The sequence below is a fragment of the Leopardus geoffroyi genome, chromosome A1 (assembly GCF_018350155.1).
Source record: "Leopardus geoffroyi isolate Oge1 chromosome A1, O.geoffroyi_Oge1_pat1.0, whole genome shotgun sequence".
Taxonomy (NCBI): domain Eukaryota; kingdom Metazoa; phylum Chordata; class Mammalia; order Carnivora; family Felidae; genus Leopardus; species Leopardus geoffroyi.
This window is the reverse complement of record NC_059326.1, coordinates 210938665-210959398: the sequence shown is the minus strand read 5'-3', so window position 1 is coordinate 210959398 and position 20734 is coordinate 210938665. Positions and strand designations below refer to the sequence as shown.

The following is a 20734-nucleotide window of genomic DNA, read 5'->3' as shown; positions in this document are numbered from 1 at the left end:
AACTGACAGCAATTCAAACGATTCTTGTCCATAGACATGCAAATGAATTTTAATCAATATATAATTAATTTCTAAACTTTTGAAGAGATTACAAGTATTAGATTTTCATCTATTAGTTTTCTAATTAGTTTTCATCTGTTAGTTTCATCTATTAGTTTTTCATCTATTAATATGTATTTTAGCATTCCTGATTGTAGATAGCCTATTATCCAATTCTTATTTGAACTGATGTAACATCCTACTGGTTCTCTCATTAATTGAAGAGTTAAATAATGACATTTTACCTTTGTTTGAGAGTCTTGATTTTACCTTTATAAAAAAAATCCTTTAACAAATGATAATATTTATCTTTCTTTTATTACTGCTTTATTACTAATACAATGACATTCAGAGGTGGGAGAGACCTAAGGGATCATCTATTTCCATGCTTTCATTTATAGATGGGAATTTAAAGCATGAGCACTTGACTTGTCCAAGGTCACATTCATCCTTATTTTGAGTTAGTGTAATTTTGAGGTCTTCTTTTATCATTTACCTAAATAAAGTGACAAAACCATTAGATACTACTTTAGCTGTTGAGCACAGTAGTTTAAACTGGATCCTGTCTAGCAAATCTTAAAAGAGAGAACTTACTTCTATCCATGAAAGGGAGTAGGAGCAATGCTGACTGTAGTAATGACTCTGCTTGTCCAGCTAACTCCCCCTCCTGTTCAGGACATAGCTGAGATTGGCTGCCAGCTCTGCCAATCCATGGCCCACTGGTGGCAGAACAGGACCCTGAACTCAAGATCAGTCTGACTTGAAAGTGGGTATGTCAAGTTGTTATAAAGTACACACACAGACCTGTCGGGGAGAAGGTCCCTGAAAGCTGAATATAACTCTACGAGAGCCGCAGAAGGTTTGCCTACCCTCTGGGGGCTCCAAAGGAAGCATATTGTGGTATGTTTCAGAAACAGAAGGAAATAAACTGGCAACAATTTTTCAAGAAGTCCAACTCAATCCAGTTTGAGTTCTTTCATTTCCCTATCAAAATTATATGATGAGTGATTCTGGAAAATTTGTCAAAGCTGATGTTATCATCTAACTTGTTTAAGTCCTTGGGTGGCTCAGTCAGTTGAGCATCTGATTCTTGATCTTCGCTCAGGTCATGATCTTATAGTTCATGGGATCAAGCCCCGAGTCAGGCTCCACACTTGGGATTCTCTCTCTCCCAATATCTCTGCCCCTCCCCTACTCTCCTTCCGCTGGGTGCTCTCAAAATAAATAAATAAACTTAAAAAATAAAATAAATTGTTTAATTTCTTTATTCTTGACCCTTGACTTATAATTAGGCTTTAAAATGCCCTTTCTCCCCTACCACAGGGAGTACTTCTCCTTTATCAAATTTTATGCACATATACACATAAATAATCATATTTATATATCCTCAGAAATTAGTATTAAAGCACAGTGTGATTTTTCTTTTTACCATTCATTTCTAACATTGCGTATTTCTTGGTTTGAAGTTAACTGAGCCCATTGTTGGGTTTAGGCCAACTAAACCATTAAAACTAGTATGAAATCATTAACTTTATAATTCTTACTTATTTTGGTCAGAATTGAATATGCTAAATATGTCCACAACTTTGAAAATCAATCTGAAGCTTTCATATTTTAAAGTATTTCAGTTGAGAAAAAGTGTTATTCTTTCATATCTTAAGATTTTTCTAAAAAAAAATATTTTTCTTTCTTAAAATATAAGGTTCGAATGTCTTTGAAATTTCCTCGTGTTAGTTAAAACCCCACTTAAACTGTTTAGACAGTTTTTTTTTAGACAGTTACTTTTTCAGATAAAATTCTAACCTTCTACAATATTTTGTTCATTCACATATTCATTTTTTATTTACAACATGATGCCAGACATTGTGCTAGGCACTGGATGTAAAGTAATAAAGAAGAAATGGATCCTACCTTCAAGGAATTTAGTGGACATTGTAGCTAAGGAACCAAGGGATTGCAGTCTAGAGTTGTGTGTCTAACATGGCAGCCACTAGCCACACATGCCATTTAAACTAATTAAAATTAACAAATTAAAAATTCAGTTCTTCAGTCACACTGGCTATGTTTTATGTACACATATGGCTAGTGGCTGCCATATCATACAGCAGTGGTGTAGAAGGTTTCCATCATCTTAGAAAGTTCTGTTGGATAGCACTGGTCTAGAGTGAAGGGAGCTAAAATGGCACCACTAGTAAACATTTATCTAAGATTTATAATTTTCCAGGAACTGATAATAAACAAATGAAAGGCAAGTCCCTATTGTCAAGTAGTTGACAATATAGTGTAAGAAGAAGCAAAAGTAAGCTGATTATATAATATAGTTGTGTGTTATAATAGGTGTGCCCAGCATGAGAAGAGGTTGACCAGTCCAAGAAAGGGAGAGAAGTACAGAGAAACACATCACAAATCTTGGCAAGTGAGCGTGGTCCATCTAGACAACAGCAAGTACCTCAGTAGGGCTGAGAGGCAGCAAGGTATGGAAGAGGGGCAGAAATGGGCCTGCAGAGTAGGCATGAGCCAGCCAAAACTTTCGCCCCAAGTTAAGGTGTTTGAACATTTTCCTGAAGCCATGTCAAGTCACTGAATGATATTGAAGCTGAGATTTATGCAATTAGATATGCTTTTTATAATGTCCATTCTGGCTCAGGGTGGAGGATACATTGGAAGGGAGTAAGATTGGAAACAAAAAACAAATGAGAAAACTCTTATCCTCTGAGAAACAGCAGAGGCATTACAAAAGCTGGGAGGGGCAAGATGGGAATGGTCAGCTTCAAGTGGTATTTAGGAGGCAAACTACAGAATGCAGTGATCAGTGAGGACAGGAGACATGCCACAGGGAGAACAGGATGACCACAAGTTTCTGACCCACACAGTTTTGATTGATGATACCATTTACTTAGAGAATATGAAAAGAAATACATAGAGATTCTTTAGGGAAACGTTGAGTGTGAAGTGCGTTTGGGACTTTTCAGCTAAGATGTTCATAGAACAGTTCTCCAAATGGGGCTAGATGTCAGGAAGGAAGCATGCACTAAAGTTAAGGATTTGAAGGTGCAAGATATCACCTAGGAGTAAAAATGTGCTTTAAAGAGAGATCCATGATGACCTCCAGAAAACATCAGAGTTTTCTGGGAAGAGCAAAGGAAGAAGTGTTTAGAAGCAGCCCCTAGAGAGGAAGAAGGCCAGGGAAAGTAGTGTCTCATAAGCCAAGACAGATTTTTCGAAATAAAGTTGTACTATTTTTATCCCAGACCAGTATGGGCTGGGGTCCTGAGGTCCAGGCTGGGGTATGGGAGCCCAGTCTCCAAGGTCAGGTTCAGCATGCTGTCCTGCAATGCTTCAGTCTATGGAGAAGCCTGAAGAACAACATCACAAGGAAGCAGCCTATAGCCAAAGCCAGGTGGGCCCAAAGGCTGAGCATCAGTCCAGCCAAGGCTGAGTGGAGAGGAATGCCCCAGACTCAAAGCCAACAGGGAGATCTAAGGATAGGGAAACAGGCAGTTTAGGAGCATAAGACTGTGTCAGAATGGAAGATGAAGTGGCGGCTTGGGCTTCCAGCCAGTGCTTCGGTCTCTTGTCCAGGCTGAGTGGGAGCAGCAGTGTTCATAATATGAAGAGAGGTATAGAGAAGTTTTGAGTGCAGGCTCTGGATCATTAACGTCCATGACTAATAGTAACTGGGAAGAAACAGGAGGGGCTTCCAGGGCTGATAATGTTTGTTCATTGCTCTGGGTACTGTTTCCAGTTCGTGAGGTCACTGAGCTATATATTCATGTATGCATTCTTTTTGTCAGGTATAATTCAACAAAAAGTTTGAAAATTAAAAACAAATCCAGAGCCTGGAGTCAGATTGACTAGAGTCAAACCCCTTCTTTGTCATTTATAAGCTGTGCAATTACAGAATCACAATCTTGCTTTACAAGTTATGTTGTAAAAACAAGATAACATGTAAAAGTATTTAAGAATTGTATGCTGAATTTTACCTATAAATATAACAGAGAAAGCAAGTAAGATAAGGACTGAAACATATGCATCGGCCTTGATGGGTTTTGGTGACTGGAATGAGAGCTGTTTCAATGGAGTAGGAGACTGGGAAGGATGGTCTGGGGTGGATTGAGGCATGAATGGGAGGTGAGGAGGTGGAGAGCCTGAGTGAAGATAACTCTCAAGAAACTTATCTCAGATTATCTATCTATCTATCTATCTATCTATCTATCTATCTATCTATCTATCCATCCATCCATCCATTCTATCTATCTATCAGCTGATTTTTAAGCCAAGTAATTAGTGAGATTACAAGTTAAAAAATTGTGTATTTTTCTTCAAAGATGTCTACCGGTGCAAGTGTAGACTTGGAAAGAGAGAAATATCATCTGAGGCTGGTGTAGCAGAAGGACACAAATTGAAGTTGTTAGATGAGGGAGAGAAGCTGAAGTGTTCAACCATTCAACTCAGCTTTGCTAGAAAATAAAGAAGTCAGGATAATGCTGGTAAATTTGGGGGAAAGGGTGTAGGAATTTAGGGACTGGATGAATGTTGGAGAGATTCATCATATATGGGAGTGCTAGAAAGAAACAGTTGGAGTGTAGGACATTAAGATTGCAGGGATGGAGCCATTCAAGGTCCAGGATGTGGACACGGTCTTGGAAAGAGTGCCAGAAGTGGAGAGAAGGAGAAGGGACCAGTGCCAGGGTGGAGTTTGGGAAGAGGAATGCTGCGATGTGCTGAAGGCCTTGACAAATTTGAGATAGTGACCATGACATGGTGCATGATAGCACCTCCTGAGAAGAACTCCCACATTCTTCTTCCATCACTCATCACTGGTGTCAGTAATCTTTTGGTTTTATAAATAACCTAAAATCATTATTCTGTATTCTAAATCACTTCATCTTTTTCTATCCTGAATGTAGATGGAGAAAAATTGATTGCTATATCCTGTGGGGGTCCTCCATTTTCCTGAATACTATTAGTTCAGTCTTCTATGTTCTCTTGCATTGATTAAATCCCTGTTAGTCTAGTTCAAGACTGTCTTTTCTCTTTATGATTTTCCATTTATTCTAAGTTCATGAGTGTTTTGGACTTGTACCACTAACCCCAAATAGGACTCAATCAGAGCTGTTGAGGATGTTTTTGGTTTTGGTCACTTGTGGTCAGTTCTTTTATGTCTATTCTCTAAGGAAAGATCATAAAATCTAGAAAGAAATGTAATTTACTTTATTGTATTGTGGCATAATAGCGACAAATAATTTTTACACATATTTGACTTTATGGCCACCCTGTTATTTCATTCTTAATCTTTACACCAGAGTGTTGATTTTCTAATTTTTTTTTCCTAGTGTATTATTCATGATGGCCCATCACTTTACATTCTAACCTCTTCAGAGTCAATCCTGAAATCCTCTCTATTGAAACTACAGCTCCTCTTTAATGTTATATCGTATTTTGTTTTCCTCAATTTTGAAGAAAAATTTGAATTTTGATCCCAAAACTATACTCTTTCTTTTCATGTTGTTAAACATTTTTATTAGTATTGGGCCAATGGCATGATCATATCTATTTGACTTTCTTGCATCAGTACATTTTAGCAGTGCTACTGCAACTTTGCTTTAGCAAATTATCTAATTAACTAATTTTTATATCATAGCTGAAGCATTTTCAAGTGAAACACCTCATGAAGAAATCACTCAACAGGTAGCTGCTGAAAACCAGGATATGGATAAAGACCAGAATTTAAGAGATCAGATTCAGCACAGGTTAGTTTAAAACTCAATGTCCTGGGGCGCCTGGGTGGTTCACTCTGTTAAGCCACCTACTTTTGATTTTGGCTCAGGTCATGATCTCATAGTTCGTGAAATTGAGCCCCATATTAGGCTCTGTGCTGACAGCACAGAACCTGCATGGGATTCTCTCTCTCCCTCTCTCTCTCTCTCTCTCTCTCTCTCTCTCTCTCTCTGCCTTTCCCCCACTGATGCACAGAGTGCTCATGCATGCACACTCTTTCTCTTTCTAAATAAATAAATAAACTTTGAAAAAGTAAATAAATAAAACTCAGTGCCCTACTTCTTATTTTTTGCCCTTTGAGTGGACTGACACCCAGTCACTTCGAAATGATCAGATCTAGAAAAAAAAATGTATTTTCCAGCATTCATTCATTTTACTTTTACAAGTAAAAAAAAAAAAAAAAAACTAAATAGCTTTGATGTTAAGTGAAATATTCATGTGCTACATTTAATATTCAGAGCATAAGTCATCATAAACTAGGAAGAGGAGAATCAAATCAGACAACACTACCTTCTATGGTTCATTATATGGAATCCTAGTTTAACCCTCATTCAGCAAATGCCAGTTGCAGGTCATGATATTTGAAAGAGCTAGGCATCAGACCACAGAGTGTAATTTAAAACTATTTCCATTTTGCTAAAATGCTGTTATACAAAAATAAGCAAACAAAAACACCCATTCTCTTGGTCATGTGCAGTGTGTTCATTGGGAAAGAAAACTTAGACAATTTTATGAAACCCAGAGAAGTCTAAAAATATGATGTGAGCCAGAGAAAAGTAATCTATTCTCAAGGAAGACAGAGTTTCAAAAATCATTCCAAGATTATTTGTGAGTCAAGCAAGTAAGTCTGAGCTATCTACAGTTAAATATTTCTTTGATTTCTGTCTGTAAGAGAAAAATAGATGACCTCAGCTGGTAGCTACCAAGAGAAGTGTGCTCAGAGTTAACTCTATGATGAATGCAGGTGATCTTTCTTTAGATTTTCCTTAGTGGAACAAAATTACACTAAATGGTGGCATTTTCAAATTTTCTTTTACTCTTTCATATACAATAAAACCTACGTTTGTGAGCATAATTCTTCCGGAACATGCTTGTAATCCAAAGCAATTGTATATCAAAGTAAATTTCCCCATAAGAAATAATGGAAACTCAAATAATTTGTTTCACAACCCAAAAATATTCATAGAAAAATATTACAATACTGTAATGTAATATAATATAATATAATAAAGAAAATACAAGATATAAAGAAAAATAAATTAACCTGCACTTGCCTTTGAAGACATTCATGGCTGGTGTGAGGGAGGTGAGAGAGGAGGGTTATGGTGTAGGACAACTTTCAGTATCACTAGTGGAATTACTGCTATCTATTGGCTCAATGAAATCTTTTTATTTTCATGCAACTTTAACAAGGAACCCACCCAATGACATTTGCTTTTGCCTCCTTTCGAGGATTTCACGGAAATGTGACATTGCATTGTCATTAAAGAGATTCGTTGCTCGCACTGCTGCAGCCTTATTCAGGTGGCGTTTTTCTACAAAATTTTGCACTGTTTCCCACCTTTTACACATCTCCCTAATCTCATTTTCCCCTCCTCCTTTGCAGATGAGATGCAGACATAGACTTCTTACAAAATCTTACAATTTCTGCCACTTGCACACTTCGTTGGTCCTTCTCAATGATTTCCTTCTTAACTTCTACCATAGTCATCTCCTTCTTACCACCTTTCTTTTCAACCTTTTTCTGCATGGGGGCCATTGTATATGTCCACACAGATGTTGACTATAGTAGAGTATTAATAAATTCTTGTTGTATACTATATTTAATGTAACTGGCAATAAGGCAGAAGAGAAAACGGTCTATATCTGCAGGCAGCCTGACCTAGAATAAAGCAAAGCATTCCTAAGCTAACTCTTGAATGTAAAAGCAAAGAACTGTCCATAGGTGCTTTGAAGCAACAAAAAACACACTAATGCCAATTGTGGGCACCCTCCAATGTTCTGAAAAGTCTCTGGTTTCTGCCAAACACCATGGCCTGAGACCAAGCATCTGAGCATGGGAGATGATCACCCACGGTCCTTCAGAGAGAAAGAGAGAGAGAGAAGAACCATTGGCTCAGTTGTGATCATGTGACATTCAGCCTCACGTACTACTCATATTGCAGGACATCGCTCATTTATCAAGTTAAAAATAAATTTAAAAAAATAAAAGAAATATCTGCTTGTCTTGCGGAACACTTGCAGAACAACTTACCCGCAATCCAAGGTTTTACTGCATTTCAAAAAATATGGCTTGATTGTATTAAATAATTTCTTCTTCAAAGTAAATAATTTCTTAGAGTTGCTTTTTCAGTTTTAACTATATCGGTAGCTTATTTTTTTTTTTTCATTATACATGTCAGGTAAATCATGCATAATGTTACCCAAATATTTTAATTGGTATATGATATTCATACAGTATTTTTATTTTGCAGAATTATAGGCTTCTTGGACAACTGGCCTTTATTGGAGCAATGGTTTACAGAACCAGAAAATATTTTGATAAAAATCAATGCTGAAGTAGATAAAGAATCTTTATGCCAAAAAGTAAAAGAAATGTTTATGACTGAAGTAATGAAAAAAAAGAATAAAGGTAATTACATTTCTTTATAATTTTGAACATATATAACTAAATGTGTGGTTTTAATGAGTTTAGGAGAAAATGAAAATGTGATTGCAGAGTTCTGTCTTTTATTTGAGTAGTACTGTCTGCAAGTATCTTCTGATTTTAACTCTCTGCTGCAGATATTTCTAAAATAAGACATTTTTCTCTGTTTTAATTTAATCAAAAGAAGTAATCTCACTGAAAACATTGTTTTCATGTGGAAAAAAAAGAGCTGAGTTAAAATGAAGAATGTTATAGAGAATGGTACAGATGTCAATGTTAACCTCAGGACTTTAACCCTCCTTTTAGGATGTAAATTCTGGGCAGTTCATTTAAAATTATTAAAATTGGTGAATTTACTGATTATTAGCTACTTATGTTAAGCCTTCTTCTGGAATACATCTCATTACATTAAACCATCCTGACCTCTTTCCTCCTTCATTCAACCAAAAATAATTGCCCCCTAACTTTTCATGGTATCATTGAAACGTCTTACTGAAAGGGATCTTAGGCCAATACACTGCCAAAGCCAGACCTCAGTAGAGAATTTTATCTTTGCAAAATGATTTGAGAAATAAATCTTTCCCTTTTGTTTATCAGGCACCTCTAATTGGGGCGCCTGGTGGCTTGGTGAGTTAAGCATCCGACCTCAGCTCAGGTCATGATCTCACAGTGAGTTCCAGCCTGGAGCCTGCTTCCGATTGTGTCTCCCTCTCTCGCTGTCCCTCCTGTGCTTGCCCTCTGTCTCTGTCTCTCTTTCAGAAATAATAAACATTAAAAGAAAAAAGGCACCCCTAATTGTATTGACAACTGCAGTTTCTTGGTATAATAAAAATGGTCAAAGTTAATAATACCACAAAGATTCTAAAGCTGCCTTGATAGCAGGCTCTCTCCTGTCACTACATTTAAGACCTAATCACCATAATGTATCAATTAACTGACACCAAAATAGTACATAGGTATAAGCCGTGAAAATCTTTAGACTTTCACTTAGCCAAAATTACAGTAAAGGTTTCCTGAAACAGTGGCATTTTCAAATCTTCTCTTACTCTTTCATATATTTCAAAATATATGCCTTGATGGTATTAAACAATTTATTATTTAAGAGGCTGAACATGTTATTTGATAGAAATTAGGCTGGAGGACAGAGTAAACCTCCCAAAACAATCTCAGAGTCTTTGTTGGGAGGCAAAAACACCAATTTTAAGGTATAGCTTCAAACATCTACAGGTTAGAAATTTGTTTTTGTCAGAGTCACTTCAACATTTTCCTCAAGATTTTACATTCTAACCACTGAATACGTTAACAAACTCAACGGCTACTTATTTGCATTCCTGCTGGTTAAGCGCTTTAACAACTATTTTTTCATTAAAACCATAAACACTGACTGACCCCAGCCCAGTACTCTGAATTAAACATCCTGATTAATTTGAGAAAATAAAAAATAAAAGGATACAGTGCTTCCATATATATTCTGAGGTGAAAAATGACTATAGTGTACTATTAAATAGGAAAAAGCTGGTATATATAAAATTGTCCCGTTTTTAAATGTTTGTTTATTTTTGAGAGAGAGAGCATGCAGGGAGGGACAAAGAAAGAGGGAGACAGAGGATCTCTCAAGCAGGCTCCGTGCTGACAGCAGAAGACCGGATGTAGGGCGTGAACCGGTGAGATCGGGACCTGCACCAAAGTCAGACCTTGAGCCACCCACTGAGCCACCCAGGCGCCCCTGCTCTATTTAAAACTTAAAAAGCTGCCCCACAGCACTCCTGATCCTGTTTATTCTTCTGTTGATTTTCTCCACAGCACTTAACCACCTCTCAACCCCTTGTATAAATTATTCATCAGGCTTATGGTTTGCTTCCCATCACTAAAATGCAAGCCTCACAAGGCAGTGATTTTTCCCTTTTGTTTTACTGATCCATCTCTGGCAACCAGAACTGTGCCTGCTATTGATTTTACTACTACTAATTTTATTAGCAGTAGTGGTGGGAGTTTTATCTTATTGTTATGACCCTTCCTTTACTTCAAGGCACAATTGAAGTTCAATAAAATAGTCGCTGCATGAATTAATGAACTGCTAAGAAGACTTAAGTGCAATGCACCATTCTAAGTGCTTTGTGTGTATTTACTCCCAGAAATCAGTGCGGTGAGGTGAAGTCTGTTTCCTCCACGCCCACAAGACCTCTGTCACATTGCTGTTCACCTTCTCTTCATGCTTTCTTCACCTTGGTTTTCCACTGGGAATTTTTAAATAATCCTTTATTTTCCTATTCCACTGCATTAGCTACATTTAGGTTGTCACTTTTACATTTGGCACCCCTCAATAAACCTTTCTACCTGCTATACACGGGCACACACACACCCACACCATCATCATCATCATCATCATCATCATCATCATCATCATTATCCTCTCCATCACCATAAAAGGCAAAGAAAATAGCATGTCTAACTAGGCAGAGAAGGCTTCAAATCCTAGTTTTAAGGACTGGATGATTTAAAGGAGAGCCTTAAAACATGAATTGAGCCTTAAATCAGCAAGGGGAATTTTATATTAATTTAGGCTTATCTTGGTTCAAGTGAAATAGCGGGTGTCTAGAGTCTCTACTAAAAGTTCATTCTTATCATCTTTTTGAAGTTAAAAAGAAATTAGAAGAGAAGGAAGCTGAGAAAAAGGAAGAAGTTCCCCTGGCTGAGCCTCCACCCCCACCTCCCCCTCCACCTGAGCCAGAAAAAGAGAAGGAGACCCATCCTCAGCGTGAGCATTCAAAAACTGCTGCAAAAGGGAAACCACCATCAGGTGATTGACAGAATAATTTATAATGCTCTGCCAGTTTCTTATTTTCACTTAGATAAGAATTATAAATAACAGTACCAATGCATTCACTCAGAGTTAGACTTTAAGCAACTTCAATAGTATGAAACCAAGTGATGACTCAGATGAAAGTGGAAAAGCCCTTAGTAGCTATGGTTGTCACAAAGCCCAAGTACTTTACTGTGTAGGAGGGAGTCTGAGGTCCTCATACCCAGTTCTCGATTAGAAGAAGACCGCAGATGAGAATAGGGAGGGCACAGAGAATAACCAGAAAGAACTTAGAGCAGATCAAAAGTTCAGACATCTGTTTGCTGAACCATAGACTTATGTTTTTGTAGAGTGAGAACATCTTCAGAAAATGAGTTAGTAAAGCCAGTTACTCACAAGAATAAGGGGAAAAAATCAACAGACTTCATCAGAGACTAGAATTCATATGTGACTTAATCATTAGTGTGAATTTATGTGACAATAAATGGATAGAAACAAGCACCTGGCATCTCAGTAACGTATATGTTTGTAATTTATAGCATACATGGGTAAAGCATTTGTTTTGGCTTAAGTTCTTTCTAGATCCCGAAACACTAAGGACTATTAACTTCAGTGGTAGAGGATAAATATAATGACCAAAGTGAAGTGCTTAACTGTTGCACTGCATGACATTGGTAGAATGTTAGTATCAGTTTGGTGCTGTGTATAGGAGACAAATGTGGTCCTTGTTTCTAGTTGTAGCTTTGTGAAGCAGCTGGTTGTGCATTAAGGCTACCTAGGAATCCTTGATCTTGTGTGTTAGGATTGTATTTCTAAACTCCAGATCTTTCTACCTCATGGAGAGATTTGAGATGGATATGAAATTTTTAAGTTGAATTTATTTATATTAAACAAATAAATTTGAAGACTTAAGTAACATATATTATGGTCTATTAAAGACCACTGTGTTCCAATAAAATGGGGCTTGACTAAAGGCAAAATACACAAATTCTAAAGAAATGTTTTGTATCATAGGAGCAATAAAGCACAAAGCCATAAATTAAATATACACCCTTTTCTCACTGCCTCATTAGGAATAAAAAAAAATCAGAGGTCTGGAGGAAAGATGGAAATCTTTAAAATGATGTTTAGAACCAGGGAAGACAGTTATGACAGTGGCTCAAGTAAGCCTAGTGTTATCTAATATAGTCCTTTAACCCATGACCATGGCTCTCCCCACCACGACCTCCCCCTCGGTCTGCTAACAATCTGGAGGATCTAGGTATTTGAACCATTCCCTGAAACCAATCTCTAGTGGTTCTGGTTAGAACCCAGTTCAGTCTTTAAGTTTCTGAAGTTTGCTCACGATTTTAAAATTGTATTCTTGATTACTGTATTCTTGATTACATTGAAGGAATAATAAAGCTTTGTTGCTTAAAAGAGTGCTTGCGTCTGTCTCTTTTTTCCACCAGGGACAGGCCTAATGCCTGATCTTTAAAAACGTATCCAAGGGGCGCCTGGGTGGCGCAGTCGGTTAAGCGTCCGACTTCAGCCAGGTCACGATCTCGCGGTCCATGAGTTCGAGCCCCGCATCAGGCTCTGGGTTGATGGCTCAGAGCCTGGAGCCTGTTTCCGATTCTGTGTCTCCCTCTCTCTCTGCCCCTCCCCCGTTCATGCTCTGTCTCTCTCTGTCCCAAAAATAAATAAACGTTGGGGAAAAAAAAAAAAAAAAAAACCGTATCCAAGTGTTAATCTCCAGAGGCCTAATTACTGCCTTCCAACAACAACGAGTTATCTTATCGAGTTATCGGAAAGAGATCTCAGAGCTTGAGGACACTGATGGGTCAGTAGAGGGAGGCAGAGAAACCAAAACTGACCTCTGCCCTTACAGCTCAGGGAGGCTTAGTTCAGCAATTTTAGGGGGAAAGTTTCTGGCAGGTTTGTTTATTTCTATGTAAATAATTTACAGTTTGTTTTTTCAAATGAAAGCATTTTCAGAAATGAAAGCCCGAGGCTTCTGAACATGCCCAGCTTAAATACCCAACTATGATCTTTAGAAGTTGAGATGAAAAAAGGAATTATTTACAAAAATCAATCAATCAATCAATCAATCAATCAATCAGGATGGAAATAGAGTAAAGAGGGAGGCCAGTGTGCTGAGTACTAACAGTCATTTTGTCCCTGTATAATTCTACATTGTATATAGTTCTGCATTTTATATCTGCTTCAAATGTGCTAGGGATTAAATTTGAAAGAGTTCACAGTTATGTTCCATTAAAAGGGTTTATTACTAAATCCACTACCAAACTTCAGAATTTAATCTAAAACCAAAGTTGTCAATGTGACAGAATACAATAGTACGATATCCATGCTGCTATTGAAAAATATTTTTTGAGATTTCAGAATATATTTTGGAACTGATTTAAAAAATCAGAAGAAATTAGACTTGCCCACAGTGCCTTATAAATTCAGTGTCCTTTACAAATTCAGGTATCTCTATTTTTAACTTCTTTTCTCTGATGCCTTGTTTAGTACTTGTTTACAATTAGCTAAATAGTTGGATACCCAAAGTATTGTTATTAAAGGAATTAGTTGCTTATCTAGACTTTATTGTTATGATGATGATGATGATGATGATGATGATGATGATGATGATGTTTCTGAAAAAGCAACTAATTCAGTTGTTTGGATTTTGTTTATTGTTTGTTTATTTTTTGAGTTTGGTGGTCAGCTATGTGGATTTTAAAAGTCCTTTTACAGAGGTTAATAAAGTTTCAGAGTTAATCCTTCCCTATTTCTTCTTATTTCTATGAATCCCTTATTTTTTTCTTATTTCTATGAATCCTTCCCTATTCCCTTCTTATTTCTATGAAATCTTGGTTGATGAATCTGAGAAGTAAATGTGATATGTGCTATGCATTTACACATTCTTATAATTATCACTTCTAAATGTAGATAATAGGTCATACAGGGTGTCTCCATCATAGGTATTTAAACTGCCCCATATGTCCATCCTTCCAATGAAGAATAAACTGTAGCCCAGGGCAAAAGGTAGGTAATGATTGAAATTGTTTGGTGAATAATGTGGCATGTAGAGAACTTTTTCGAAGAACTAATTTATTGTTTGGAACACCTTGCTGACCTTTAAATCATCAGTTTCCCATTTTCCCCCTTTCAGTATGATTTTGAACTAGAGTCCAAGGAATCCAAGATAAATATACACAAATCATTCTTTACATGACAAGTTATAGCCAGTGTAAAATGGAAATGTACAAGTCACGAGGCAACCAAGTGTGTGGGGTCAGGAAAAGTTCAAGGATGCACCATCTCAAGTCAGTGTGGTTATTCAGACCTTCCTCAAATTGTTTTTGTGTCATTCTTATTACAGATTTGGCTGTCTTATTTTATAAGGATCATTTAGTTGAAATAAATCAACATAGAGCCATATGCTTCAAATGGACTTGTAACTAACTTTTAACATTCTGCAGCTATGTTGCCTCAAAGAGTTTACAATCAAATCCACTGCCAAATATTGATATTGAACTTAGGACTGAACTGCTCAGTGTGACAAAATAGAATAGCACTATAAGGGCTGTCATTCAAGTTTTAATCCATTCTGTCTTCAGATTAATTTTAGCTCACCGCAAAGACCTCACAAAGATAACTGTTTATCTGTGAGAAATAACACTTGATTGCTTACAAATAATACAGCCCGGGATAGTAAAGAAAATCATCAATAACTTTTATGTCTTGAATTTTGTTTAGAGCCCTTGCATGGTAAGCAAGACTCTCCTCAAGAAGGAAAAGGGAAGAAAGGTGAAACTTCACTCAAAAGAAAAGGTACCACAGATAAAGTAGACATGGTTCAATATGATTCTGCCTTTTATAACTGCCTCAATGAAAAGAGCCAGATTTGTACAGTAGAACACATACTATACTTCTCTTGGGCATTTGTAAACTAGAAGCTGTTACCAAAGAATATAACATCAATATTTCTATAGTTTGGATTTTAGCACAGGTTTTGCTGAGAAAAGTGATGCTGGTGGGAAATAATTTAGAGATATCTAATATACAGAACATCCATTCATCATAGAAATTATCAGTATTATCCTTGGGCTAAGCTATGCCTTCAGAAAGCTCTATGCTGAACCCTGTTTTCTTGGGCTCCCATCAAATTGCCTTCGCTGATAACGCGCGGTACAAAGTCCTCAACTCCCTTCACAATACAGCGTAGCAGTGGAGGTGAAACTTTCCTTATACCAATAACAACCTGCCATTTTATGTTCTGAGGGGATGATATGCCTACTACATCATTTAATGGCCCCTATGTGAAATTCTAGGTGAGAAATTTCATTCAGAATCAAGGGACAGGAAAATCTTTCTTCCTCTGAGTGCTTAGATAATTAGCACATCTAAATGATAGTATTTCCTCTCTTGGCCGTCCAAAAGTTCACAGAGTGGCTGTACCTGTGCGAGGGTACCAGGATCTCAATATCTGCTTTCTAGTTCCTCTCCCCATTTTTTCCTTCCACTTTAAGTTGTCCTTGTCCTGACCCTAATTTCATTTAATTTTTTTCTATTTTATTTTAACTATTTCTGTGAAATAAAGGGGATATAGCTTTTTTAGGTAATTGATAGTTGGTAGAAAAAAATCCTATTAGGCTCTTGAAAGCATATTAGTTAAACTTATGTTGAGGAGCTATAACAACAAACCGAACGTTGAGATGCAGTTATAAATATATACAGTTGACATTTTCAGAGTATATTCAAATAGGGTTGTCATGAAGTGTGTACCTTTGGGCTGCAAAGGATCTTTATTTTGCCATTTAAAAATACATAACCAAGATCCCCAAAGAGAATCTCACCCTTTTCTGATTATGTAACATGACATATAACTGGAGCCACCTGGTCAGTTAACACCGAGATGTAAATTTTAGCTAAAATGTTAAGGGCTATAAGGGCTATAATTTATGCTACCCATTTACATAATTTTCACATTTACATTATTTATTCCTTTCTCATTATGATCAACAAAAACAAATGAAGGATCATCATAGAATTTTCAAAAATATAAATTAAATATACTATGCACATTAGTTACCAAATCAAGTTAAACATAATAATGTACATACTTTAAGAGCATCCTTAGTTAAAAGCATACACACTCCAAACAAAGCATAAGCAAATACAAGTTCAACCAGTAAAATATATACACTGGAGTCATGCAGTTAGTTCAATTTAAGTAACTAAGAACTTTCAAACATTTTTTGCTTTTATTTTACTGAATTTCTATTGTGTTTAATCATATTTGAAATAGGTGAACTTGCAATCATGATTTAGAAGTCTTTCTGTTACATAGAAATGCTGTTTTTCAGGGTATAAGAGGATTTCCTTCATTAAAAGGAAATACGATTTTAATTCTTAGTATTTGAAATTAATATTGGTGGTGAACACTAGGGACTGATTATCTGTTCATCTCAGGTCATTTGATACCATTATATTGAAATCATCTCTTATGGTGTAAGAAGCTATCTCTTTCTTCTGTCTTCAAACTTATCTGTATTTCCTGCTATTGACATCTTTGACTCATTTCTGTTCTTCTCTGTATATCAGGTCAATCTTTACCCTTCTTCTCCCTGAATCTTGACACTAAATTGCCATTCACAAGTGTATTTTGGTGTTCTCAAAGTATTTCTTACTCTCTTCAACTCATCTGCCATTGTCCCACGTTATAGCTACATAGAACAACAGCTTTTTCAACGCTATGACCTTACCTAACAGTTGTTAATTAGGGGCTAAATGAAGAAAGTTTTCCATAATCAACCAACTTCAGAAAATGCTGACTTATGCCAAATTAAAAAGGTTTTAATTGCAGGACTTAAAAAAATACATCAACACGCATCTCTAAGGGAGTTGGAGATACAATACGTAATATCCAAAAATATTTTGGCTGCAGAATTCTCTTACAAGGGTATGCATTGGAACCAGAGTTTTATGAAACAAATATTGGGGAATAGTGTTGTCTTTAACTCCACTGGCCTTCCCATGTATTGGTATTGGCATTGATCCACTGCTTGCCTTCTGACTTGACTTATATTTGTAGGTGCTACCAGGCCACTTAGCAATAAATGTGATGTCAGTGTTAGAAACTTCAGTCACATTTAACTGAAAGGACATGGAAAAACAGAGGGAAGAAGATAAAAGTCTAATGAAATTGTAATACCTAGCTGTATCCACTGGGGCAGTGGCACTTGAAGTGCCGGGACCAGTAGCATCCACATCACCTGAGAACTTACTGAAAATACACATACTTAACCAGACCTGCTGAATCTATAACTCCTGCAGGGGCCCAGCAATTTTGTGTTTTAATAAGCCCTCTGGGGACTTCTGATGATCGCTACAATTGGAGAACCATTAAACTGGAGCCCAAGGCTGATTGCTCTCTGATAGTCATTAAATATCAGAGACATTCAATTATTTCTAATGTATTATTTCTATGCCCCATTCCCCAAAATATTTAAATTGGTTTACAATTTAGAAAAAGAAACATAAATACAAACTACTTCTCTTTCAACATAGAATGGCTACACTGAGGACTAAATGATCCAACTTTCAAGTGAAAGCAGGTCTCTCATTAGAAACTGAAGTTTCCATATGATTGGGTGAATGGTACTAAAAAACAAATGCCCCCTGTTACATTTAAGATACCAATAGATTTTGTTCAAAAGTGACATCCATTTCTATTCCCTATGGCATCAATACATTTTTACTCATTCACATTTTATTTTTCCCTTTAGAATTTTCACTGTTAAAAAATAGATAAAAGTTAAATGGAATCAAAGCAAAATGGCCCCCAAATACTTCCTGGTTCTTAGTTTTCACTGAATGATCATGATATTTAAGAAAATAAAAGAAAAAGAAACTCATTCCAGTCTCACATTTACAATTGCAAAGTTCTTAGAGAAATCCATCTGAAGGTAGCTATATTGTTAGCACTTTTAATTCACAAGAAATTCAGATCAAATAATGAAAAATCATCATATTGAAATATATATCAAATTATAAACATTGTTGGTTATTTCCTGAACAAAGATTTTCTTAGTTTGTTTTTTTTTTCTAATTTAAAAATGTCTAGATTCAACTTCAGACTGGAATAATGGACAATATTTTTTATAAAGTTTTTGTATTTACTTTTGAGTGAGACAGTGAGCAGGGGAGGGACAGAGACAGAGGGAGAGAGAGAGAATCCCAAGCAGGCTCCACACTGTCAGCTCAGAGCCCAATGTGGTGCTTGAACTCACAAACAGTGAGATCATGACCTGAGCTGAAATCAAGAGTCGCACGCTTAACCGACTGAGTAACCCAGGTGCCCCTAATGGATACTATTTTTTTTTTTAATTTTTTTTTTTTCAACGTTTATTTATTTTTGGGACAGAGAGAGACAGAGCATGAACGGGGGAGGGGCAGAGAGAGAGGGAGACACAGAATCAGAAACAGGCTCCAGGCTCTGAGCCATCAGCCCAGAGCCTGACGCGGGGCTCGAACTCACAGACCGCGAGATCGTGACCTGGCTGAAGTCGGACGCTCAACCGACTGCGCCACCCAGGCGCCCCTGGATACTATTTTTAAATATATATAACTGAAGTCATCTAAACTGTCCATAAGACATAATTGACAATTTCCCTTCTACTTGTAATCAATATATTTTTAACCAGAATTAAAGTTTAAGATGTATTTATTTTTCTAAACAGCATTATCATTAAATAATACTCATTAAGGAAATATAGTTTGGGAAATAAAGTGTTCCCAAATCTATAGACATCTATAAACTGCATCTAAAATTTCAATAATTATTCTGAAGGTAAGTGTAATTTAAACTGACTGAATTTCTAAACCATAATAACTTTGATCTTTCAAGGAAATATTAGGCTTTCTGAGTTAAGCTACTTTGATCAATCACAGAACCTTTCAGACCGTAAGAGTGCCACACCAACTCAATTGGTCTAGATTCCCTTCTTGATGCTCTTGGGGGAAGTGAAGCATATGCCCTTTCTGGATTCAGAACTGAACATTAGGCTTCATTTTTTTCCTCTTCTTTTTCCTCCTCCACCTTCTCCTCATCCTTACTCTCTCTTTCCTTTCTCTCCCCTTCTCTCTCTCATGCCTTAATTCAGCCAGGCGATGACACAGCAAGTACCTTCATCCATACTTCCTGACTATAGCAAGAAATAAAGTTTCCCACTCAGAAACCCTCTGTCTCATTCAGGGAATGTGGAGACATTAGGAAGCTCTAATACCCCACCTCCTTCCCCACATCCTTCACTGACTCCCACTGACTCTTCATAGCCTCCTTCCTCCCTGCTCCTCCCCTGAGCTTCAAAAAAACATCAAGAGCATCACTCATATTAGACTTACTTTCTTTCTCATTCTGGATGGAGAATTTAATTTGCCATTACTTGCAAATGTCAGTGAAATGCATTTTACAATCTATACTTTGTTTTTTTGTTTTTTTTTTTTCAACGTTTATCCACTTTTGGGACAGAGAGAGACAGAGCATGAACGGGAGAGGGGCAGAGAGAGAGGGAGACACAGAATCGGAAAGAGTCTCCAGGCTCTGAGCCATCAGCCCAGAGCCTGACGCGGGGCTCGAACTCACGGACCGCGAGATCGTGACCTGGCTGAAGTCAGACGCTTAACCGACTGCGCCACCCAGGCGCCCCTACAATCTATACTTTGTAAGAACCATATGTTCATTATAAAATCAAGGAAAGAGATAAAAATAAAATGTCAAGTTGCTTTTCATAGCCAACTGGACAAAAGAAATTTAGTAGCTTAAACAAACTTACTGGAGGTGCCTGGGTAGCTCAGTTGGTTAAGCATCTGACTCTTCATTTTGGCTCAGGTCATGTTCTCACGGTCCATGGGATTGAGCTCCACTTTGGGCTCTGTGCCAACAGTGTGGAGCCTGCATGGGATTCTCTGTGTCCCTCTCTCTCTGCCCCTCCCCTGCTTGTGCATGCACGCTCTTTCTCTCTTTCTTTCTCTCTCTCTTTCTCTCTCTCTTGCTCATTCTCAAAATAAATAAACAAACTAAAAAAAAAACCTGTTAGTGGTATTATTGGTTAATTTGGAGGCTGTAGAGAATTGGGGTGTTGATTTTTGATTTGGTAAGGCTCCCCAAAATTGCTTAATGAATTGCATGAAGTCCATAGTAATGCTAGATTTATTCATCTACCAGAATCTGGTTCTGTTCATACAATTGTAGTGAAATGATATAATATGCACGTTTAAGGTTCTCTTAAAGGAAAATCACCAGGAGGGAAAGCATCGGTAAAGAAGTCACCTGCTGATTCTGCAGAGGTGTCACCTACTCCCATAGTGCCACCACCACCTAAGCCAGGATCAGAAGAATGGGTCTATGTGAATGAGCCAATTCCTGAGGTATGGCAGTTTAGATTCAAGCTAGTAGAAGCTAGTCTTTCTAT

The 20734-nt window shown here is 37.1% G+C and overlaps 1 protein-coding gene across 1 annotated transcript in view; it reads left to right on the top strand.

Moving 5' to 3' along the window:
- The window catches only part of LOC123577944 (sperm flagellar protein 2-like), a 185364-nt gene that overhangs the window by 78280 nt on the left and 86350 nt on the right, over nt 1–20734 (top strand). The window contains exons 17-21 of the mRNA XM_045440407.1: nt 5684–5792; nt 8295–8452; nt 11106–11267; nt 15015–15089; nt 20542–20690. Of these exons, the coding sequence (XP_045296363.1) occupies nt 5684–5792; nt 8295–8452; nt 11106–11267; nt 15015–15089; nt 20542–20690 (653 nt within the window). The remainder of the gene's footprint in view (nt 1–5683; nt 5793–8294; nt 8453–11105; nt 11268–15014; nt 15090–20541; nt 20691–20734) is intronic.